Source organism: Miniopterus schreibersii (genome assembly GCF_964146895.1).
Source record: "Miniopterus schreibersii genome assembly, chromosome: 10".
In the NCBI taxonomy this organism is placed as follows: domain Eukaryota; kingdom Metazoa; phylum Chordata; class Mammalia; order Chiroptera; family Miniopteridae; genus Miniopterus; species Miniopterus schreibersii.
In genome coordinates, this window is record NC_138110.1 from 49,517,244 (window position 1) to 49,541,830 (window position 24,587).

Below are 24,587 nucleotides of genomic sequence, written 5' to 3' on the forward strand. Positions count from 1 at the left end.
CGGGGGCGGGGCGGGGCGGGGGCGGGAACCTCGGGGGCGGGGCGGGGCGGGGCGGGCGGGGGCGGGAACCTCGGGGGCGGGGCGGGGCGGGGGCGGGAACCTCGGGGGCGGGGCGGGGCGGGGCGGGCGGGGGCGGGAACCTCGGGGGCGGGGCGGGGCCGGCGCTGTTGACATCCGGCTGGGCCCGTACTCACCGCTACCGGGCGGGTCGACGCTCGTCCGCCGCGTCCGCCATGGATATCAGCGACCTCTTCTCCAGCTGCAGGAAGGGGGACGTGGGCCGAGTGCGGTGAGGACCTCGCAGCCCCGGGAGGTGCGGCGCCCTCCGAGCGCCTCCACCCCGGGGTGCGCAGGGGAAGGCCGCGGGGAGGGAGGGCGCCTTGGCTTCAGCACCCGTCCCTCCACAGACCACCCGCCAACGGGCCGCAGGGGGCTCGGGGGGTGGACCACGGCAGCCTTACAAGCTGTGGGCGATTACTCCGGGGGGGGTGGTCGCAGAGGACCTCCTGGAGGAGAAGACTGCCACGGGGAGGCTGGGAAGAGGGGGGGCTGAGAGGAGGGTCACCCTCTGAGCTCTCGGAGTCAGACTGGGGCAGGCCTGGGACTCCCGCTGTGGTTCGTCTCAGACCACGCTGGACCTGGCGTTGGGAACACGTAGGGCCCAGAATCCGCCCCTGGTCACCGGCGATTCGGAAATTCATAAATGTAGCTAAAGCAAATAATGGCGCTGAAATTGCCATCTCCATGGCTCTGGCGGAAGGGAGAGTGTGCCCTATTGGGGATGTGGGAAGCCTCTCTTCCTTGGCCCTTCCTTCCCAATTAATTCCTACCACAGCTTCCCTGGGCCCCTCCCTCACATCAGGTGCCACCTAGGAGTTAGTTGCTAACTCCCAAAGCTGAGTGCTACTCAGCACTCCTTGGTCCAACCTGGATGTCCCCAAAGCTGCCCTGCTTAGTGATGGCTTCACCACCATCCATGATCCCTTTACCTCGACATTCCATCAGCTACCTGTCTCCTGACTTCTGCCTTCTAGAATCTACTTCTTTTCATGCTTCCACACTACCAGAATGCCTACAGGCAGCTTCCTCTTTGGTCCCCCTGCCTCCAGCCTCCCCCAGTCAACCTACTGCCCCAACCTGCCAGAGGGTCCTGGCAGAAGCAAAGCACCCGTCACCTCCTCACTCCCAAATGCCTACAGGCGAGAGTCAGCCGCTTCAGCTCAGGGTTTGCCTTTTGTGTACCCACCTCCACACCCTGTCTGCACTGGTCCTTTTGCTTGGAATGTCTTTCCTGCTCTGGTCTGTCACCTGCCCTCACCTGGGGAGACTTCCTTTAGCCAAAAAGAATGTCTTCCCTGCTTCTGCTTCCATGGGTCTCCTCTCTCAGACTATGAGCATGTGCTGACCCAGGCTCTGACCTGCTCCTTCTCTGCCCAGGTACCTGCTAGAGCAGCGAGATGTGGATGTGAATGTATGGGACAAGTGGGATAGCACCCCCTTGTGAGTGCCAGGTGGGTGGGTGGTTAGGGTGGTGGGGCAGCCCCTTCAGTCCTGACAGCTGCTTCCCAGTACTACTTCTCCCCTTCAGGTACTATGCCTGTCTATGTGGACACGAAGAGCTGGTACTCTACCTTCTGGCCAATGGTGAGGGAAGGGGATGGGCTGTGTGTGTGTGTGTGTGTGTGTGTGTGTGTATACACATGTGCTCAAGGGCTCTAAGGCATGTGTACACATTTGCAAACAACCTTGAGTCCTCTCCCTCACCGCTACACCCAGTCAGCAGGTACTGTTAACTCTACTTTCAGAACCTATTCTCTGCTCTATCCACTTTCCATCGCCACTGCTCCTGCCCAACCCAGCCATAGCATCTCTCCCTGGATTATCTCTCCCTGGATATAGTGACAGCCTCATTGCTGCTGCCCCTTCTGCCCCACCTACAGTCTGTTTTCTATATTGTAGCCAAGTGGAGCTCAACAAATGTGACAGGCTTATTAAAATCCTCTGATGGCTTCCCACTGTATTTAGCATAGAATTAGAATGCCTTGCTTTGCCTCGGAACTACTACATGACCTGTTCTTCTCTGGCCCCCCTTTCGCTCTTCCATGTGCTCACTGTTCCAACCACACTGGTCTCTTGTGGTGCTCCAGCATTCCAAGCTTGCTTCTGCCTCAGGGCCTTTGCACTTGCTATTCCTCCTGTTTAGACTGCCCTTTCCCAGATCTTTCCATGGCCAACTCCCTCACTTCATTCAGGTTTCTCTGCATATACATTGTCACTGCCACAGTGCCCTTCCATGGCCTTCCTCAGTGGCAGCTGCCATCACTGTCACCCTTCATCTTGGTTTGTTTTTCTTCATAGCACCTATCATTTGTTAATCTGTTTATTGTCCTTCTGCCCCACTGGAGTGTCACTTCAGTAAGGACAGGGACCTGGCTATCTGTTATTGGCAGTACATAGAACAGGGCCAGCCTCTGAGCCTATTCTGTTTTGTGTAGTCTGTGGTGTGTGAGTGACTGTGGGGGTGTGAGTGTACAGGACTTTGCAGTGTGCCTAAGCCCTGGGGGCACAGTTGGCCCAGGGTGTCTCCAGGGCTCTGCCCCCTACACGAGGGTGGAGTGGAGGAGGAGGGGGATTAGGATTTCCCTGGCCCCTCCCCACCTGCAGCACGCAGCCCTATGGCCCTGCTGACTAATGAGCCCTGCTGCCCACAGGAGCCCGCTGTGAGGCCAGCACCTTCCAGGGTGAACGCTGCTTCTATGGGGCTGCAAGTGATACCATCCGCCGGGCCCTGAAGGATTATAAGCAAGTGACAGCCTCCTGCAGGAGGCGGGACTACTATGAGGACTTTCTGCAGCGGTGAGGTGGAACACTGGGCATCTGGGTGGCCTTTGCCCAGTGATTCTGTGATGGGTGTGGCCTGCATGGGGCTGAGAGCTCTCCTACAGGAAGAGATGGGGGACTGGAGTGGTGAGACTGAGGAGAGGGACTCTGCTGAGCCCCCCTCCTCCTGCTCCCCCCAGGCTTCTGGATCAAGGCATCTACAGCGACGTGCTCTTTGTGGTGCACGGGAAGCCCTTCCAGGCCCATCGCTGCATTCTGGGTGCACGCAGCACCTACTTTGCCAACATGCTGGACACCAAATGGAAGGGCAAGAACATCGTGGTCCTCAAGCACCCACTGGTGCATCCCTCCCTGGGGCAGGGGAGCAGAGGGACAGCGGGGGGCTTGTGCTGGACCACGCTTCTGACCTTCCTTCCCGGCTGTCTGCCTGCAGATCAATCCTGTGGCCTTTGGGGCCCTACTGCAGTACCTGTATACAGGTGACCCCCCCAGGTCTGAGTCAGGCCGGCAGGGAGGGGACTGTGTTTCTGTCCAGCATCAGACCCAGCTGTGGCCTTGGGCTGACCTTTTACCACCTGGTGCTTTGTGCCCTGCAGTGTGAGGCAGTTCCAGTTGCCTTCTGGGTTGGGTTGGGAGACAATGAGCTGGTCTGTCCGCTAAGAAAGAGCTTGTTTCACCTACAAACTGAGCCCCCTTTCATTTCTTCTGGGGTCTGTAGAACTCAGACAGTGGCTCTGGATGGGAGAATCAAAGCAGCATGTAGGCCCAGAAGTCTCAGCCCTGCAGCCAAGTGGCTGAGCGGGAGGGACCACCTATGAAACTCTATGTGCCTGGGTACTGCTAGTGGCCCCTTTGAGGCTCTGAGCCTCCCTCACTGCACCCAGGTGGCCTGGAAGTCGGTGTGGAACACATCAGTGACTGTGAGCGCCTGGCCAAGCAGTGCCAGTTACTGGATCTGCTCAATGACCTGGAGGCCAAATGCAAGGAAGTGTCTGAGTTCGGTGCGTCCACGCTTTGGGGTCCAGGGCTTTGGGCAGGAACTGGCAGGGCCAATTTGGCTCCCTGAAGCTGCCCTCTCCTCTGCAGTGGCATCCAAGCCAGGCACTCAGGTGAAGGTGCTCAGCATCAGGCCCCCCTCAGAGGACCCCCGGCTACAGGAAGACCTGGCCCTATTGGCCGACTGTGCCCTGCCCCCTGAGCTCCGAGTAAGCACACACGGGTCTGGGGCTGGGCCTGGTGGGCAGGAGACTTATGTGGGGACAGGGCTATGGTAGGCAAGCCCCATATTTGGGTTCAATTCCTTTTGTGACCTTGAGTCAGTCACTTCCCTTTTCTGGGCCTAGTTATTTCCTTTTGTTGTTTGTCTTGTAGTTAAATCTATAACTGGGGTTGCATTCCACCCCTCCAGGGTCAAGCTAGAGTGGGCTCTTGGCCGAGGCCAGCCATTCTGCCTTCTCTCACCTACTCTAATGGTGTCTCCTCTCTTATCCCCCAGGGTGATCTTGGGGAGCTGCCCTTCCCTTTCCCTGATGGCTTCTACATCTGTCCTGATGTTTGTTTCCAAGTGGAGGGTTGCAGCTTCCTCTGCCACAAGGTGCTGTCCACCCCACAGCCCCCTGACCCCCTACTTTAAGCCCTGGGCCAGGTTCTCTGGGCTCAGCCCCAGCCTTGGCCTTTCCTAAGCCCAGCCTCCCCCAGGCCTTCTTCTGTGGCCGCAGTGACTACTTCCGGGCCCTGCTGGATGACCACTTCAGAGAGAATGAAGGGCTTGAGGCCTCTGGCGGCCTCCCAGCCATCACCCTGCATGACCTCTCGCCTTACGTCTTCACCCACGTGCTCTACTACATATACACCAACCACACTGAGGTGCGGGCTGGGATGGGCTGTGTGCACCGTGCCAGGGGCAGGGGGTATGGGGGGCACAATGGGATGGACAGGTACATAGCCCATGTCACTGTGGGGCTTCAAGGGTCTGCCCAGGTCCTGATTGGCTCTGAGGGACAGGTTTTCCATGAGGCTAGAGGGAGTATGGGGCCTGTTTAGAGTCTTCTTTTAGGTAGAGGGATCATCTGTAGATTCCACACCAAGAATGAGTGACAATACCTATGTCATGAGCACATGATACTTGGTGACAAAGTGTCTGCCATGTGGGGTCCCTAATTTTTTCAGCCAGAGGACAGTAACCCTGGATTCCAACAATAGTGGGGAGCCCTGAGCCTCCAGCCTTTAGTTTGCTACAGACCCCTGGGGTTCTTGGCCTCCCTGTGTCTTCACCTGCCCCAAGGCCTCCCTAACATAGGGGGACATGGGTGTCAATAGATAGTGCCAAGAGTATTCTCTGCCAGGTTGTATGTGTGTGTGCAAAGGCCACTGTAATAGGGAAACCCCCAAATATGGTAACTTACAGAAGAGAGAAGCTTGTTTCTCCATGTGGAGGGGAGTGCCCCTGGGCAGGCAGCTTGCTGGTTGTCCACTTCATCTTGGGCTGCAGGCTGTGTCCAGCCTGTTTTGTTAATACATTTTTACTGGAACACAGCCACACCCATTCATTTCTGTACTGACTGTTGCTGCTTTTGCACAATGGCAGAGCTGAGCAGCTGTGACAGAGACCCTATGCACACAGAATTTACCACCTAGCCCTTTAGAGAACCCCTCCTACCTACTTATTTTATGTCTCCTGTGGTGTAGTTCAGCTCTTTGGCCCCTGCCACCTGGCATCCACCTTGGCCCATCCCAACCCCAGAAAGAGCTTTGCCACCCAGAGGGCAGCTTCTTAATTACTCAGAGCAAGGACTTGGGCTCCACACCTGGTTTGACTCTGGGTTAGCCCCACCCCCACCCCAGAGTTGTGTGATCTTGGGCTACTCAACTACTTTGTGCCTCAGTTTCCCCCTCTAGAAAATGGGGTTACTGATAGTTACTACTTTTTAAGGTCTTTGCAAATGAATGTGCATGTTGCAAGTACAGTGCCTAGCACAGGTAAGCACCGTGCACATGGCATATGATGGGCTTAGTAGAGGTCCTGTCTGCTCTGTTTCCAGCCTGCTCCCTGTGGCCATCCAGAGTTGGCCCAGAGCTGAGCACATGGTCCTTCTCAGCACAGGGTACAACTATGGCTGTGACCTAAATCCCACAGCCTCTGTGGGTGGGAGGGAGCTGGTAAATAGTTACTCCTCCACTTTTTTAGTAGGGTCCCTGCCTCAGTTTTGCCAGAAGCAACTTACTTTGCTGACAGCTTTTTAAGGTGGGCATGATTGCATCTTACAGAGCATCTGAAGCACAGAGGTGAAGTGATTTGCCCAAGGTCCCACAGCTAGAATTTCCGAGCTCAGGTCTGTGTGAGTCAGAGTCCAGGATCTGTCCTGCCTGAGGCATGGGAACCCTAGGCTCTTGTGTCCCTTCTGGTCCCATGGATGCCTGCAGGGACCTGGGCCAGGCACCTGGCTGGTAGGAAGCTCCTGCTGTGCCTGAAGCCTCTACCCTCTGCCCAGCAGGTCCCTGCCTTACTGCCAGCCCCTGAGAGGCCTTGGTGGCCTTAGGGTGCACACTCCCTCATGCCTTATTTTACTTCAGGTGCCACCTGAGGTGGCCTGTGACGTGCTGAGCGTGGCTGACATGTACCTGTTGCCGGGCCTGAAACGACTGTGTGGCCGCAGTCTGGCCCAGCTGCTGGATGAAGACAGCGTGGTAGGCTTGTGGCGTGTGGCGAAGCTGTTCCGCCTGGCACGCCTTGAGGACCAGTGCACTGAGTACATGGCCAAGGTTATCGAGAAGGTGGGCTGGTGGGAGCTTCAGTGGGTGGGGGCAGGCTGTGGTGGGTGGCAGGTAGTGGTGTGTCCTGAGCGAGCCTGTTCATAGCTGGTGGAGCGGGAGGACTTCTCGGAAGCTGTGAAGGAGGAAGCAGCATCTGTGGCAGCCCGGCAGGAGCAGGACTCCATCCCACTGGTAGATGACATCCGCTTCCACATGACCAGCAGGGCGCAGACCTATAGCAACATTGAGGAGATGGAGCGGCGGCTACATGCACTCGAGAATCTGCTGGTGTCCATTGGCCTTGACTGTTGACCAGACACTGGGCCAGGGGCTCCCTATGAACTGCACATATGGTTTGGTCAACCATGTGCTTCATCATGTGCTCCTTGTACCCCACAGGGCATCATGGTGGGTAGAAGAGGCTCATTGGGGCTCCCTATCCTGTTGTGCTTGGAGGCCCCAGGGAGGGTCACGTAGGGATGAGTTTTCCTCCCCCAGTGCACAAACCAGCCCCCAAGGCCTTGGGGCTGGGCACCACTCAGGGAAACCTGGGGTGGGATCACTTAGCCTCCTTTCCTAGGACCCCCTCCCACCCCGCTCTGGCTTTCCCTGGCTGCTTGCTTCTTAAAACCAAGCCACCTTCTCATAGGCACAGAGATGGCCAGGGAAGGGAGCAGGAGAGTCTATGTGGCAATAAAGCTTGACTTCACTGGGAACCTGAGTGCCCAGGAGTGGCATGGGGATTGGGGGGGGGGCAGTTTCTGGAGTTGTGGGTCCTCATGGAGAGGTTTGGGTGCCCAGCAGGGGCTACTCAGGGGTTAGGGGTGCCCTGGATCTATGGGTCTTGAGTAGGCAGCCCCTGTTTGTGGGGGCCCAGAAATCTTCCAGCCGATCTTCTCCTCATACCCTTCCCCTATGGTGGGACTCCCCTCAGGGCACAGCTTCCCTCTGGGCTCCTCCAGGCGAAGTCACACTGACCCAACTACCAGCCCTTGGGGGCCCTGGAGGATGTTTAGTGGGTTAGGGCCATCTGAGGACACAGAGGGTGCGTCCCCTCAGGCCAGGTAAGGACTGGCTTCTGAGCCATCAATACTTCTAGCACTCACTTACTGAGCACTTGCTGTACATCAGAGGCTGCTCCTACAGCTGTAGTGTCTAATCATCACTGTCCTGCATTTCAGAGGCACAGGGACTGAGGCTGGGCCACAGACAGGACCAGGGGAGAGGGGCCTTGGCCAGCCCGGCAGCAGCTTGCTCTGCTATCCCAGGATGAAGGACGGAGAAGTGGGTGCAGAGAAGTGAAAGGGGGAGGAAGCCCTCTGACTGGCTCCTTCCACTCCTCACCCCACTAGCCATTGACTGTGTTGGGCCTCATTCCAAGAGGGAGACTGTACCTCCATTTCCCCTCAGGCCCAGGCCAGCCTCTCCTGCAGGCCTCTGACATTAAGGGAGGTCAGAGGTGGCTTTTTCAGGATGCCCTTTAGGTTTATAGCCCCCCCCACATCTCCCCTATTTGGTTCCTGAGGCCCAGGTGTTAGGGTAGGTAGCTAGATGTTAAAGGAAGAGTGCAAAGGGAATCACATTGTTTGGCCAGGAAGTTACAGCTTCACACACTCCCCAGGGACCCAGGTCAGTTCCCCTGAACCAGATCACAAGGGGGGGGGGGCACACACGACTGGACAGTGAAGGGGGAGGTAAGCACATGCGCAGTAGGAGTCAAAATGGCTCAGGGGGAGGTGCTTCTATGGCGACTAGAGAGGCCTGTCAGTCTAGCCTGGGGGAAGAATGGCTTGGTCGGGGGTGGTCCCATCTGCAGCCCCCCCCCCCCAAAAAAAAGCTTGGGAAGTTAATTGGTTGTTTTGAATAAACTGGTCCTTCCCCACCTGAGGTAATACAGTCTCAGGGAACAAAAGCCAGTCCCCCCACCCCCACTCCCTCTCCCTCCCTCCCCTCCCTCCCTCTCTCTCTCTTTCTCTCTCTCTCTCTCTCTCTCTCATACACACACACACTCTCTCTCTCCCTCTCCCTCCCTCCCTCCCTTTCTCCCTCCCTCTGTCTCCCTCCCTCTCTCTCTCTCTCTCTCTCTCATACACACACACACACACACACTCTCTCCCCCTCTCCCTCCCTCCCTCCCTCCCTTTCTCCCTCCCTCTGTCTCCCACAGTCTGTCTCCCTCCTCTCTCTCTCTCTCTCTCTCTCTCTCTCTCTCTCTCTCTCTCTCTCTCTCATACACACACACACTCTCTCTCTCCCCCTCCCTCCCCATTCCTTCCCCTGTTCTCCCTCAATAGCCAGGTGGCCTTGGCAGGCTCCAGGTGGGAGCCTGGATACAGCAGCACAGGAGCGGATTGTGGAGTAGGATTGAGGAACACAAGCCAATCTAGCCAGATGGTGAAAAACTGGGCTGGACTAAGCTTTAATATGGCACAGGATCTCTGGACATTGGCCCTATTTCTGGCCCTGATTTTCCATAGCAGGAAGGATAGCGATGGGACACTGGGAACCCAGGGGTCACCTTCTATTTCCACCCAAATAAATCTTCCCACAAGACCTCAGCCTCCCTCGTGGGTCCCAAAAAATGCTTTTTCTCTCAGTACCGTAAGGACCCACTTCCATCGGCAGCACAGAGCTGCACCCAAGGCCTCGGCTACATTCTGCCTTGGGAACAGCTGGCTGAAATCAGAGTGATGCCCACAGCCCTAGGGAAGAGTTAGAAGCTCACTGTTTTTTCACAGGCTGAATGCTGGGCATGTTGGCCCTCCCTGCAGTTGTTTCATATCCCTTCACACCTTTTTACTTTTATTATTTTCCAGAACTTTTGGGATCTTTTCCTTTCCCTCCTCAGTGCATTTCATTTGGGTTGGTCAGATAGGGGAAGCTATAAGGTATGAATGACCAGGATGAGTGATCAGTTGAACAAGTTGGCAGGGAAGGAGAGCTCACCGAGCTGACGGGTGGTCCTGCTGGGTGGAGGGCAGGGTTTGTGCAAGGCCCTGGGGCCTGAAGGAGCCTGACATGAGACAGGAGGGGTCAGCATGGCCACAGCCCAGGAGTTCCCACCTTGGCTGGCTCTCTTACTGTCTGGTTTCTGCTCTGTGCCTATTTGCCTGTCTATAAATGGGAGGTGATTTGGTAGGAATTCTCTCCTCGCTTGGGGTATTGAGTTACTACTTGTTAAGGGCTCAGTGCAGCACTGGTTGTAACGAGCCTGGTATGTTAGTGAATGCTGAGCACCTGGGGGGAAATGTGAGCAGGAAGTGATGGGGCTGACTTGCACCTTTGAAAGTTCACTCTGGGCCCTGGCCGGGTAACTCAGTTTGTTAGAGTGTTGTCCGAATGTGCCAAGGTTTTGGGTTCAATCTCTGGTCAGGGCACATACAGGAATCGACCAAAAGCCCTGGCCAGTTTGGCTCAGTTGTTCGAGTGGTTGCCCACGGACTGAAGGGTCCCGGGTTTGGTTCCAGACAAGGGCACGTACCTTGGTTGTAGGCCCGATCCCCAGCCCCAGTCTGGGCTCATGCGGGAGGCAACCAATCGATCTGTCTCTCTCACATCAATGTCTCTCTCTTCCTTTCACTCTCTCTGAAAAGCAATGGAAAAAATGTCCTCGGGTGAGGATTAAAAAACCCAGCCAGTGAGCGTGTAAGTGGAAAAACAAATCAGTGTTTCTCTTTCCCTCCATCTCTAAAATCAATCAATAAAAAAAAATTGTTCTTTCTGGTTGCCCTGAGGCTACACATAGGAAGGGTGAGGCCAGGCTAGTGGCCTAAGGAGCACAAGTCCCATCTCAGACCCCACTGACCTTGCCTGTGCTAAGGTATGTACTAAAAGGTTTAAACATTAAACAATTTTGTATAGCCCGGCTGGTGTGGCTCAGCGGCTGAGCATTGACCTAGGATTCAGGAGATCTCAGTTCGATTCCTGGTCAAGGCACCTGCCCGGGTTTCGGGCTCGATCCCCAGCAGGGGGCGTGCAGGAGGCAGCTGATCAATGACTCTCATCCTTAATGTTTCATTCTCTCTCTCCCTCTCCCTTCCTCTCTCCAAAATCCTAATAAAGATATATATTTTTAAAAACAACTCTCTCCACCATTGTTGGAAGGAACCTTATTAGACTTGTGGTTTGGGTTTGCTTTCTCTGAAAAGCAACTCATTATCCCATTAAACAGGATAAGACCATTTTGAGCTGGTTTTTGGTAACAGTGAGGTGCTCCACTAGGGGGTATTGGGGCCAGGAGAATCAGTCCCCAGGACTGTATCCCCCAGCCGTCCCACACCTTTCTCATTTTCACTGCTACTTTTGGTAATAAGGTGGGGGAAAGGCTTTACGTACAAAGGTGCCCACTGTGTCACAAACAAACAGCAAACAGCCTCTGAGTTGTAGGCAGAAGGAAATTATAGAATAGATGTGGCCGCAAGGATGTCAGTGCAGCTTCTGTTTCCCCAAAGGAAAAATGGCCTCATTCAGTCCACCTCGGGTATGCCCCACAACCCCCGGGGCCTAAACACAGGACGTGGTATCCCAAAAAGGAATGGAGGAGTGCCGAGTGCGAGTTGGGGGCTCATTTGACGTGTGTAGTTTTCTTTTTTTAAATATTTTTATTGAGTTTTAGAGAAGAAGGGAGAGAGAGAGAGAGAAACATCAATGTGAGAGCGAAGCATCCATTGGCTGCCTCTTGCATCCCCCCCATCGGAGACTGAGCCCTCAACCTTTCGGGGTGCATGGGACGACACCCAGCCGAGCCACACCTGCCAGGGCACTTGTGTGTAGTTTCCATCGTGTGGCTGTACTTTTAGAATGAAAAAGCACATCTATCCCTCACTTAATTTTGATTTACTCCTGGTAAGTGCAAAACTGCTGAATGAAAAAATATAAATTTTCATACATTTTATTGGGTAATATATGCATTCTATCCTAACTCAAGGTATCCGCATATTTTTCACAGAAGGAAAAATAAACCAACCGAATACTGACAAAATAAGCAACAATGGGAAAGAAAGAAATACTGCTTATGCACATAATGTAATGTAGGGGACGGCTGCTTATACCCGAGAAGAGAAAAGGAGTGATGGTGGGGTGGGGCAGAGACAAGATCAGTAGCAGTGCCATGCTGGGTCATAGTAAAACTGGAAGCAAAAGGAAAAGCCACATCCTAGCTTTACTGAAAACATTTGGTTGATCATAATTTGTTTGCATTAATCTTGATTTAAAAATTACAGTATTACTGAGAATTTTGGTGCCCCCTTACATTTTATGTCGAGGTGAGTGCAAAGGTGCCCATTGTGGTGTCACAAACAGGAAACAGGCAAACAGCCCTCAAGTTGCAAGCACGGAAGGAAATTATAAAATAGATATGGCCACAAAGATGTCAGTGCAACTTCTGTTTCCCCAAAGGAAACATGGGCTCACTCAGACCACCTCTGGTGTGCCCCCCGCTCCTAAACACAGTTGTTCTGGCCCTGACCCAAACAGTTTTTATGTGAGGTAAGTCCATAATGAAAAAATAAAATTTTTTTCACCCATTCTCTAATATCTTCCCCACCTGGAAAAAAAAAAAGAATGAAAACTTTGCATTATATGTTCTTTCATCTACCTGGAAAACTCCTACATAGCCTTCAATGCCCCCTCTCGTTGCCGCAGACAGAAACTCAGGGCAGGTTGCCACCTGACCACCGGCATCACAAAGTCAGGAGTGCTGTCGCCAGGGCTCGGGGCAGCCTTAGTCCCTGGGGCAGACATTTTGAAGGCATAAAATTTTCTCACTTTGGGACAAGTCTGTACCAGAGTCAAGGACTTCTAAAGAAAGAGGCCCTGGGGCTCTCGGGCCTCAGGGAGTTACTGCCTGAGGTGAGTTTAAGATACAAAGAGTTGCATTCTGCACCTGGGGCTTTGTTACCCACCCTCCTTTTCTGGGAGGCAGCAGGGTGCCCCGCACCTGAGTCTGGAGACTTGGGCTGGGACCCAGCATCTGGCTTTGAGCAAATCACTGAATCCCTGGAGCCTCAGTTTACTTAGTCTAAATAGGAGCAACAGCGTCAACCACACAAAGCTTGTGTGAATATTAGATAGGGACATTGTTACCGGACAGGGCCTGGGCCTGGAGCGGGTTTGCCTCTGGCCGGCTGGTAGTGTGTGGGTTCTTGACTTAGTGAAGGAAAGATTTCACAACACGAGTCCAGGTGATTTCGAGAGTGCTTTATTATAGCTGGGGCAGTGAAACAAAGAAAGGGCTTCGGACAGAAGCAGCAACAGGAGAGCCTCGGCGGGCTGCTTGGGCTCTCTAGAAATGTTACAGGAAAGAAATGAGCTTTGGCTCACTGAGAAATGTCACAGTGAAAGAAGTGAGCCAAGGTGGGGCTGCTGTCAGCTCGCTGGAAAGAGAAAAAGGGGACCTTGGAGACAGGTTCAGGGGGTAAGCCCAGGACGAGCTGCCACTGCCCAATGCTCTCCTGGTTCCAAGTCTCATGGGGACCCTTAGAGCTTAGGAGAAAGAGCAGAGATAACACACTGAGCAAGAAAGGCGTGGGCGTGCTTTAGAGAGCCCAAGCGCTGGGTCTTTTGTCCTGAGGCTTTTTATCTTTAGCTGGTGGGAATCCTAGGGGAGGTCTCAGGGGCGGGTCTTAACAGAATATTCATTAGCTTTCCAGGTGTGGCCTTCAGCCATCCTGAAAGTCCCAGTTCTGGGACCAACCTCCACCCCCAAGTCTTGCCTTGAGCCCCTGGAGCTCCCCACTCCTGCTTATCTCCGTCTCCCACAGCGCCTGCCTGCTGGGCTGCGCCCACTGTGTGCTCCGACTCATTTCTTGACCGTCTGCCGTTAAGTGCTGGAGTGGCAGGTTTGTGTCACTCCGTCTTCATTGTGTAGGGCAGCCCCAGGGCGAGGCATGGTGACCGGCAGGCACATCACGGGTGCTCTGTGGGGAGCTTCTGATAGTCCTGAATGCTCACATGAGGCGGGAGAGGCCAGGTTTGACTCAGGCTTGGTAGGATTTGATTAGGTGTAAATAGAAAGGGAGGGTCTAGGGCTGTTGGTCTACGGCTGTTGGAGGGGCCTCCGCACAGAGGGCAGGACCAGCTCCAGCTATGCCCACAGGACCCACGTCGTGTGTGGAGCCCAGTAGAGAAAAAATACGCTGGGCCGTTGTCCAGAAATGATTGAGAATTTCAAGACAGCAACAGCAGAGCAATGAACAAAACGTGGGCCCTTCTAAGTGTGGGCCTCCAAGGCTGACTGCACAGATTGCACGAAACTGACCCACAACCTCAGTGCCAAGCTCAGCGCCTGTCCCAGGTCATTTGTCCCTCTCCTCTCCCTCCCTCATTCCCCCTCCCTCCCTCTGTCACTGGACAGATATTTTATCAGGGATCCCCTGGACTTCAGAGATCTAATGCAAGGACACACCTCACTTGGGTGGTCTGGACAGAGCTACTGAGTAGACAAGCAGAACAGGTGCCATCAGCTTGCGGAGGAGAGGGCAGGGCAGGGCCTGGGGTGGTGGGGAGACTTTGGAAGGTTGATCAGGAAAGGCTTCAGGGAGAAGGTGGCCAGCAGGAAGACTGTCACGTTGGGGACAGTGGACATGGGAGAAAGGGCAAAGGCAGGGGGGTCAGCTGTGGGGCGGGAGGGAAATGGAGGCAGAGGTGACAAGATTTACTGCTGGGTCAGGTGCAAGTGTGGGACCAAGAGGAGTGGAGGATGCCCCTCTGAGCTTTGGCTGAGCAGTAGAGCCGGGGGGCGTGTTCTGAGATGAATGAGGCCCAGGTGGAGCTGGTGAAGATCAGAGCTTGTTTCTGGGTGTCAGGCATCCACCTGGCACTGTGGAGGAAGCGGTTAGTCCAGAGCTGGGGGCGGCCCGGCTCCTCCGTGTGCAGGGTGGCCGAGCCTGCCATGTAACCGAACGCATGCACAATCTGCTTCTGGGGCCAAAGTCCCCAAGTGTGGAGGACAGGAAGTCAAGGCCACATACATGGGCTTGCATCAGATGATGGGCTCAGCCCAGGCTCTCAACACTCCTCTGTCTGTAGGGGCTGCTGTAGTCTTGGATCAGGCAGACAGACAGATAACACCATTCAGAAAAACATCTGGTTTATTATGATTAGCTGTGGCATATTGGTTCCTTTAGTAGTTCTAAACTGATACATATGGCCCCACTAACAGCATACATGTAGGGTGTGTTGAGCGGCAGTGACAACAGCAAACAGGTGAATTGCTTAGAAAATCATTGTGATCCTAATGGTTTATGTTAGCAATGGCGAGAGAAAGAAAAGGTAGCTCAGAGCCTTGCCACAGGGTGCTGAGCAGGGCCAGAGGATGTTTAGAGCACCTTTCTGTGCTCTTGCTGTGAGCCCCAGTGCCCCCCAGAAGTTGAGGGGGAATCTGGGGTTGCCGCTGGGTGGAAGGGAGGCTGCCCATCCACCCCTCAATCCTTGCAGAGGAATGGGGCCCTTTGGGGTTGGGACCTTCGACCGGCTGCAAGTGACATTTCTGCCTAGAAATATTTTCAGGCATGAAACCCATTTCTGTATGGACCAGCATGACCTCTGGGTTATAGGGAGAGGTGTTGTGCTCACATCAGTGCTTGGGCTTAGTATCCTGATGTGTCCATCCCTCCAGGTAGGTTTGGATCGGCTGCGTCTCTGAGGTCTCCCTGCCTGGCCTTTGCCTCACCTCACCTTTTTAAGGCCAGGCTGTGTGTGAGCCCAGCTTCCCTTCCAAACCCGGCTCCTCTGTGCCGGCTGTGGCTCTGAGGCTCCAGATGTCAGCATGAGCTGCGGGCACTGAGAATAGGACTCCAGAGGCCGCTGAGGTCCCCTCTGCGCTCGCCTCTGTCAGCAGGTGGGCGTGGCACGGTCTCCTCTCCTAGATTGGAATGACTCCCAGGTTCACATACTTTTTTCTCTTTAATATAGGTGATCCTTTAACCAGATATGTAAATGCAATTGAACCTGTCTCTGTTAAGAACTTTCATATAAATAAATTCATGCATCCCAAAGACTTCTGGTCAAACCATGTGCCTGATAGTTAATTTGGGACATGATATTGCAATCACCTGCTTTTGGGAGAGGCAGGGTGGGAGTTAGGTGGGTGGGAGGTGTGGGGACTTTGGCCTGAGCTGTCACAGCTCTGGGCTCAGGGCGTCTTGTGGGTTAGTTAGTTTGCAATGTAGTTTCTGCTTTTCCTTAGCTGAGGAGCGCAAACATTCAAATGGCTGCCCAGCTGAACAGGCATCGACCTTGTCTCTCAGTGCATTTCTTACATTTTCTCCCTCAGGGAGAATCCAGAGAAATATAATGGGGCAATGGAGGCTGCTCTCTGTGGGGACCTGGACCTTGCCCCCAGGGGGTAGGTTCCTGGGCACCTGACCTCTCCTGAGGGGCAGGGGCAGGAGAACACAAGCCTGGGCCCTGGGCAAGCATGACTAGGCTGCCCATTGGAAGGGGACCAGTTCTAGCTCCACCATCGTGTGGGCGGGTCCCTGGAGGGAGGGCAGAGGGGCTCCCCTCTTTGAGGCCTGGAAAAAGCCCTAGAAGAACAGGGTGTGGGTGAAGGGCAGCAGTTCTGCTGCTAGAGGAAGGGGAGGGGGGAGACCCAGCTCCTAGAGTCAGGGGTCCTGGCAGGGAAATGGCCACCTCTCCTGTAGTCTGGGGCTCCTGCCTGTACCTTCCATGGGGTTCAACCTTCCATAGGGGGGCTCCCCTAACCCCCCCATGGTCATAGTTACACTAAGGAGCCTCATGAGGTCACAGCCAGCCCGACTGAGAGTGAAGGTATTCCCACAGTGAGCACTGATCCCCCTTTATTGCTGGCACTAAGTGGGGGCCACGGGCCGGGGTTGGCACCTGAGAAAGGCTGGTCAGGCGCTGCGGGGCCTCAGCTAGGAAAGGTTGGCCCTATCAGCCAGCCTCACCTGCCCACCTGGCTGTAGGGCCACCGAGTTGGGACTCCCTTCTCCTGCCACCAGAGGTAGCTGTGCTGCCAGCACTGAGCTCCCAGGGCTGCTGTGGACCCAGACAGGTGGGGACCAGGGACAAGCCTGTCACAGCCACTGCTGACGCTCAGGGCCCTGCCTCCAGGGATTGTGCCTTGATGCCTTTAGCACAGGGTCCCCAGTCAGCTTGTCCCACTCCTGTGCAGAGGCACCAGACTCTTATGCCTCCAAGCCCCCTGGGTCCCACCACCCACCTACCAAATAGTGTCTGCTTTAGAATATACCCTTCCTCTTCAGTACACTCATCTTCTCATAGTGTCAAGTAAAATGAGTCATGGAGGGAAAGGCAGCCCTGAATACACAGCTCTCGGTGGGCAGCCTCAGGCTCCCTGAAGGGAAGGAAGGGGAAGAGGGTCTCCTGCCAACTTCTCTCTCAAGGTCAAGTTTCATGCCACCCCAAAGCCTGGCTCCTGCTGACAGGGAGCTGACAGGGGTCATGGGGGGGGGGGGGAGCTATGCATTCTGAGGAAGTACCAGGCATTTTCTGGGCCTCAGGGGGCATATGAGTCTGCCTGGGAAGTGGGGGCCAACCACCCCTTCCCACCTTGGCCAGAGAAAGGCCAGACTGAGGCCGATGGGGGTGGAGGGTGGGGGGTGGCTGGAGGGGTGGGCAGGAGGGGGGCTCCTGCAATTATTGCAGTCAGGTGTCCAGGAACACCAGGAATTCCTGGGAACCTTGCAGGAGTTGGGAGAGACAGGGCAGAGGCTGTGCTGTGTTTAAGGACATTCCAGCACATTCCATGTCTGGAAAACTGCCTGTCACCCTTCTCTGTTTTTGCATAAAGTATCTATCCCTTAAAGTAGATCCAGGGACGGACAACCTAACATATGACAAAAAATGTCTTTTTTTTCTTTAGTAAATTATGCTAGGGATTCCTTCAATTCATATATATATATGTGTGTGTGTATATATATATATATATCTATTTTTTGCAAGTCACATCTGAGAGGTCAGCTTCTGCCCTTCCTCTGCCCACTTCCCCAACTGTGGGATGGCCTGCCTGGACGGTGCACTCAGGGTGGAGACCCTGTTCTCGCCGCCGTGGTCCTTTGAGAGACCCACATGTTTATTTCATGGAAGACGGAGTTGGTTACTTCAGGAAGCTCTTTGTGGAGAACATGGTAGGCACCTTCGTAAATCTGCAATTAGGAGAGACAGGAAATCAAGGCGACGGGAAGCTGCAGGTGCAGGGAGGGAGGCCACAGGTAGCAGCCAGAGTCCCCCAGACTCTCCCCATGCCCCCAGGACTCTTGTCTTTATGGTGCCAATGCCTTTTGATCAGATGATGGTTGAAATAAGTTAACATGTCTCAACGCGGTTCCAGCGCTTCCTTTCTTAAATCAACACTCACCTTCCCTTTGTTCCGCTTCTCCCTCCAGCTGTGGGCCTGGCTGGTGCCTCCATCTCAAGGCCATAATTCCCATTTCCTGTCTTCACTCACTCCCCTTCCCCTCGGACCTCAGCGACCCCAGTCTACTGTCACTCCCACCAACCCACAGCAACTGTTCTTGGCATGGGCTCCAATGACCTTCAGTCTCCGTAGCCAGGGGACACTTGCTCTTACATTATTTGCCTTCTTAGCATCATTCGGAAGCTGGTAACCTTCTAGAAATACTTTCCTCTTAGGGTTTCTTTCAATTCTTCCCTCAAATTTCCAATGGACTCTCTAATGGGTATCTCAAAATGGAACTCCCTATATCCCCTACCTCAGGGCAGGGGTCATAGTCTTCTCACTGGTGCAGGCCTAAGCTCGGGATTCATCTTTAATCACTTGATCACTACGGTCACGCTCTCTCCCGGTCCTGCCAGGCTGTCCCCTGCCTTCACTACCTCCACCTCAGGCCAAGCTCCTCCCCTTGGCCTGGGTGGCACCACCATCTTCCCACCCAGTGTCCCTGCCTCCACTCTTGCCTCCACATGGCAGCTGGGAGAGGCTTTGAGAACTGGAGTGGAAGCACGTTGCTGCCCAGCTCAGAACGCTCTGGTGGCTTCACTGCACTAAGAGAGAGTCCGAGCTCCTCCTCTGCTGCCAGGTCCCCGTCACATGCCACCGTCCCCCTCTCGGGTCTCCTGGTGGCTTACATACGCCAATATTTCTGCCACTCAGGTCTTTGCAGCTGCCCTTGCCTTGGTCTGGAATGTACTTCCACCGCTCTGGTCACTGTCAGCACCTAGGCTTGCCCGCCCATCTCAAGTAGGTGCTTCACCCCTTCCCTGGCCTCTCTGTCCCCACTCTCTGCCTAATTTCCTTCAGGACACTGACCCTCTTCATCATTGTCATCCTGTCTGGCTGTTTGTTTGTAGCTCATCCACCAGGACAGACTGTGCGAGAGGGTGAAGACTTTTCCTGTCTTGTTCTCTGGGCCTGGCACAAAGTCAGTGCCCAGTGAGTGAACACTTGGATTAAAGAAGAAATGAATGAATGGAGAGTGAACGAATGAATGAGCGCTCTACACGGCCTCCTCTCACAGGTCACCAAGGTTCCTTTCCGGCAAAGGCCGTGATCTGCACGGTGCCTTCACCCAGACTGCAGAGTGTCCGCGGCACTGTACACTCTCCAGCATTTTAAGGGCCAGTTTTCCACTTTCTCCTTTCTGTTCATCCATGAGTCTACATCTGGTAGTTGGTGTGGGCCAGGGTCTGCAATCATAATGGTGTGAGGGGAGCACTTGCCAGTTTGCAAAGGCGTGACAGCCTCTGCCAGTGCAGCATGGAATGGAGAGGGTCAGTGCGCTCGGGTCAGAGGGTGTGAGTTTGAATTCTGACCCTACCGCTCAGTAAGTGTGGGATCTGCAGCGAGTTGCTGTTCTCTTTATAACTTAGCAGGAAATGGCCCTGTTTTTTCCAGTGTCTGTTGCACAGGCTGTAATGGCACAGCTTGAGGACACATATCCATCCATTCATCAGTATACTGGGGCTGTGATCTGCCCAGTTGACCACAGATAGATGCCTTCAGGGTCAATGGTCACTTGACATGTATACAGTAGGTGCTTCGCCTCTCCCCATGCCCCCCTCCAGCTGGGGCTCTTCCCCCAGTTCAGTTAGACAAACAAAAACACGGAAGTCTGGACCCTCCAAACCACGTTTTCCATCTCTAAAGGCCCTCCAAGTTAGTTCATTGTGGTCTGTGTGTCTGACAGGCCATGTGGCTAAGACATAGGTCCCATCCCCTCTTGCAAATTTCCTTGTAGTCCAGACCCTGCCATGTCCCACTGCACTGCTACCCCCAGAGCCACTGGCAGTGTGGCTGGTCCTAAGCTGCTGCAGAAAACAAACCTGCAGAGAGGCCGGGCAGCCGCATGCCTTTGGACCTTGGACATGGAAAAGCGGGAGACATGCTCTTGGATACACTTCTTTGCCCAGTGCCCAGTTGCGGATTTTTTCCTTGACCAGGACATTTTCTGAGTGTTCTCTCCATGAACAAACAATTGGCTAATGGCTCGTGTTCTTGCTTAGAATTAACAACTGCCTTGCATTCCTGGTACTTATTTCTCAATGGGGCCAGGTTGGCCCCATCCCAAGATGCTTCTCCTGGGGGAAGCCTTGGGGGTTCTGGGCAGATGTGGCCAAAGGGATGCCACCTTTCCCACCCTGGGGAACTGAGGGGGTCAGGTGTTCACCTTGAGTGTCTTGTCCTGGCTTTTGGCGGACTCCATGAGCAAGTAGGCTCCTTTGCTGTCGCACAGGCGGTCAGCAGAGCCCTGGAGCAGCAGGAAGGGCAAGGTCAGCTTGGGGAGGGCCCGCTCCACCCTTGAGACAGCATTGAGCAACTGGATGCCAAAGCACACTTTCAGTCCTGCCCGGCAGATGAGTGGGTCCGTGTTATAAAGATCCACCTGAAGGCAAAAAAGAGAGGGTTCTATCAGTTCATGGCCTGCAGAGCTGATTCCATTCAGTCAACTCAGTCTGGGGTGCAGCTGCCAAGAGCCAGCAGTATGGCCAGCCCTTCCACGACCCAGACCTGCACTACTTTTTTTTTGTTAATATATTTTTATTGATTTCAGAGAAAGGAAGGGAGAGGGAGAGCAAGAGAGATTGAAACACCAATGATGAGAGAGTCATTGATCGGCTGCCTCCTGCACCCCCCAACGGGGACTGAGCCTGCAATCCAGGCACGCACCCTGGGGAATCAAACTGTGATCTCCCGGATCAAAGGTTGATGCTCAACTGCTGAGCCACACTGGCCAGGCCCTGCACTACTTTTGATGCCTCTCTTCACAGGCTTTGTTCTATGCATTCTGCAATCATACAAGTATTAAGGTATATATTTTTATATAGGCAGCATTGGATTGCTTAAGGATTATTTTACTCAGGAATAGCTCTGAAGATACTTTGGTGTTAGTAGTTGTGTGGGTTTTGCTTTCTCTAAGCCTCTCTTCCCTTACTTAGTGTCCATCTGGTAGAAGTGGGTGAGGGGCACATACAAAATGCAGGGGCAATGGGGGCGCTGGTGGAAGGTGTGGGGCTGGTTGGAGGAGCCCGAGGCACTTTGGCAGGGCACCACCCCATGGGTTTCCGGAGGAGCCATTCCAGGGCAGGTCTGCGCTGTGGTGGGCTCTAGTCTCCATGTTCTTTGGGCTGTAGAAGGCTGCCTGCCACCCTGACAGGGACGCCTGCTGCTTCTCCAGGGGACATTCCCAGAGGCTGGGTTCTCCCTCCTCAGTCATCAGATTGCCCAGGACCTAACTCTGACACTCTCCTTACTTATGGCTCAGAATCTGACTCAGCCTTTCATGGGGCCACCCTGACACCCTGTCCTTGTCCTCCCTGGCTTCAATTCTCCTCTACGGGAACACTGAGTTGCCTGCTCACTGTGGCTCCAGATGGGGCATGGCCCCCACGAAATCTGGGTAAGTTTCTATGGGTAGGTATGAGAACATATGGGTAGGTGTGAGACCATAACATCTCTTATCTCATTTCCTTCATCCCTGCCAGTGGGTTCTTGGCTGGTTGGAGAAGTGCCACATGGTGTCGGTATTGGGTAAGGGAGCAGAGGGGCTATGGGGACAAGGAACGCAGGGACAGCTGGAAGGAAATGTGCTTCCAGCTGCCCTGTGAGGCTGCCAGAGTGTCCGCTGTGTTCCAACCTGACTCTACAAGGGCGGGGGCTACACCTCTCTTCTGCTACCACCCCTACAGGCCTCAGCTCGAATTCTGGATCTATGCCAAGAGGGGACAGGCTATTCTGGGTCACTCCTGCCATCCCCGATTCCTCCCATGCTGGGGAGAGAGCAGGCAAAGCAGACCTTTGTGGAAAGCCACATGAGATGGATTAGCCACTTCCTGCAGCTGAGTTGGCCTGAATCCTGCAGGCTCAGGCCATTTGTTTGGGGGCTGAGAGGACAAGCGACTGGCAGGGGTAGTGCACAGGCAGTGCATGGCCATCGCAGTTGCCTGTCCAGAGTCTGCAAGGAGCCCTGTTTGGAAGGAGAGCCCTGGGCTTGGAGTGTGTGGAGAGCTGAGGCTAACGAGAGCCATGGCACCTGCAGCACCCCGACTGGACACGTACCCAGCACAGTGCCCAGGCATCGCGTGCAAGATCTCACTTAGTGAAAAGAAAAAAGAGTAGCTAACACTTCTGAGCTCTTTCCTCCCATGCGAGCGCACCACATGTTTAACCTGATTAACCTTCAGAAGCACCCTGTCTGAGGGATGGCTCTCATTTATCTCTGTTTTGCGGAGGAAAAATAGGGATAAATGCCTACTCTTCATTATTCAGTTCCTGTTCCCCCACAGAACCCTGAGTGTTTCATTTGGACACAAGCACCCAGAACAAAGACCGCATTCCCAGCCTCCCTTGCAGTGAGGTGTGGCCACGTGGCCATGTCCTGGCCAACGGGAGGGGAGAGGCAGTGCTGTGTGCACCTCTTGCCAAGGCCGGTCTTATTTCCCCCCTCCCACCTACCAGGACACAAGCAGAGTAAGGAGGGAGCTGGGCCCCAGGGATGAGAGCCACACCCCAGAAACAAAGAGCAACAAGATGCACTGGAGCACGTGGGGCTGGTGACACTGAGAAGTCCCTGTGCAGAGAAACAAGCTTCTCCCCTGTTTAAGCCCCTGTTGGGGTCTGGGTCTCTGCAGGCTGGCAACTATTCAATGCTGCTGGACCCTGGTTGCAGGGGACGTGTCCTATGAGCACACAGGGCCAGAGCCCACAGGACCACTGCCTTCCTGAAATGACCTGTCGTCTTTCCCTGCTGACCCAAGACATCCCGGCCACATGAGGCCCCTGGGGAGTCTGTTCTCGGGTCTAATTGCTCCGATGGCCCAAGTGGCTTCCCACTCTTGGCTTCATTTCCCATGTCTTGATCACGTAGGCCCTGTTTACATAATGGCTGATTCCGGGCCTGGGGAAGGAGCTGCCAGATATGTCGGGGAAAGGGCAGGCCCCTGGTGTGAGCTAAGCTGGGACAAGGCGAGGGGCAGAGGGAAAGTGGGGTTTGGAGCAAAATGGAGGGCCATACCTCAGGGGGAAACTGAGGCTCAGAGAGCCCAAACCCTCCGCTCAAGTAACCATTCTGGTCCAATCACAGCAGCCTTTGTTTTTTTAAGAGCTTAAGATCTAAAATCACCAAAAGTCCTATTTGTGAGGTGAGAACGTATCCTGTCACCCCCAGGAAAGAGGCAGACAGGGCTATCTGTCCTAAACCAGACCAACGCCAAAGCACTGGTCATCAGAGCAAGCCCATTCAAAACCAAAGATGAAAACGTCAGTCCCAAAAGATGGCTTTCTGGATGATTCCATTTCTATGACATTCTTGAAAGGACAAAATTAGAGAAATGTAGAATAGAAACGAGGTTGCCAGGGGTGGGTAGGAGGAAGTGGGTGTGCTACACAGGGGCTTGTGACGATAGGATGCTCTGTGGTTTGACTGTACCGGTATCAGCTTCCTGGCTGTGATGTTGTCTTAGAGTTTTGCAAGATGCCAGCATCAAGGAGAACTGGGTCCATGAGATTCCTCTCTCTTATTTCTCACAACTACATGTGAAATACTATTACATCAAAACATGTAACATATAACAAAGACCCAGTCTTTGGCACTGTCTCTCGCACCCCAATCCCCCTTTTTCTTTTTTATGCCAGCTGAGAATGTGTCAGCTAGGGACATGTCAGCTGGAGGCTGTGGGTCCAGGTCGAAGTGACCACATCTTTGCTTCAGATGACTGACCTGGGGGTGCTGCCACTGGCTGAGATTTGAAGGTTTTTTCTTGGGAGGGAGACCAGAGGAGTGAGGAGCACCCAGCCCCGACAGTGATCTGGGCAGGGCTTTTCTCTCCTAGACTCAGTTTGCTGATTTGCGAAATGGGGGTGATAGTGGAAATGCCTCAGAGGACTCTAGGGAGAGTCAATGAGATGATTCAGACACAGTGCCAAGCCCAGGGTCTGGCCCCATAGCGAGGTTGATGTCTGGGGTGCATCTGAATCTGACACCGGGCACAAGGGGAGCAAGACCGCTCCACACTGAAGGCCTCTCTGCCTCAGAGACCTCGGGCCACATAACCTTAGATGAAGCCTTACTCCTTCCAGGGCTCAGCTTTCCCACTGAGGGGACCTGGAAGGTTCCTCTCAGGTTTTAAGTTTCACAGGCTGTGAATATTTTCCCGGCCTCCTCCAGTGCCTTCACTGGTTTCTGGGGCTCTGAGAGCTCTCAGCAAGGTTGAACTTGCCAGCCAGGAACATGCCAACTGGGGCTTCTGACTTTTGAACACTGTCTCTCTGTGGGGAAGAAACTTTGCCCTAAAGCACAGTAAATAGAGTTATAATCTACAGCTGGGAGTTTTCTTAAAGTTGCAAAATCTAGCACCACCCCTACAGTCAAATCCCTTGACCTATTTTTAAAAAATCTGTTCCGTGATGGAATGCAAAATTACATTTTTAATTAAAATTATATTTAAAATAACGAACACACTGAGCCCTTAATTCTGTACCAGGTGCTGTGTTGAGCACTTTACTTGCACTCGCATGTTGAATAAGGCTTCACAGGAACCCAGTCTAGGGA

At 54.0% G+C, this 24,587-nt stretch overlaps 2 protein-coding genes across 19 annotated transcripts in view; one reads left to right on the forward strand and one right to left on the reverse strand.

Annotated features, from left to right (window-relative positions):
* The first annotated feature begins 143 nt into the window (after positions 1-143).
* On the forward strand, positions 144-7,310 carry ABTB1 (ankyrin repeat and BTB domain containing 1). 14 transcript variants are annotated; one of them, XM_081148407.1, is made up of 12 exons: positions 145-313; positions 1,438-1,500; positions 1,589-1,644; positions 2,712-2,856; positions 3,021-3,180; positions 3,275-3,320; positions 3,726-3,842; positions 3,928-4,046; positions 4,337-4,435; positions 4,540-4,707; positions 6,415-6,615; positions 6,700-7,310. In XM_081148407.1, the coding sequence occupies exons 5-12, from the start codon at positions 3,127-3,129 to the stop codon at positions 6,904-6,906; spliced, it is 1,011 nt and encodes a 336-aa protein (XP_081004533.1). In that variant the 5' UTR covers positions 145-313; positions 1,438-1,500; positions 1,589-1,644; positions 2,712-2,856; positions 3,021-3,126; the 3' UTR covers positions 6,907-7,310. The 14 variants fall into 14 exon arrangements, with proteins under 14 accessions (XP_081004532.1, XP_081004524.1, XP_081004525.1 ...); XM_081148408.1 differs by having other exon boundaries at positions 150-345; XM_081148395.1 differs by having other exon boundaries at positions 150-289.
* Positions 7,311-14,666: 7,356 nt separating this feature from the next.
* Positions 14,667-24,587, reverse strand: part of MGLL (monoglyceride lipase) — a 103,783-nt gene continuing 93,862 nt past the window's right edge. For all 5 annotated transcript variants that reach the window (XM_081148412.1, XM_081148415.1, XM_081148411.1 and 2 more), the window contains 2 exons: positions 20,208-20,423; positions 14,667-17,726 (listed from right to left, as the gene is read on the reverse strand). In XM_081148412.1, coding sequence (XP_081004538.1) covers positions 17,601-17,726; positions 20,208-20,423 — 342 coding nt within the window. In that variant the 3' untranslated portion in view covers positions 14,667-17,600. The remainder of the gene's footprint in view (positions 17,727-20,207; positions 20,424-24,587) is intronic.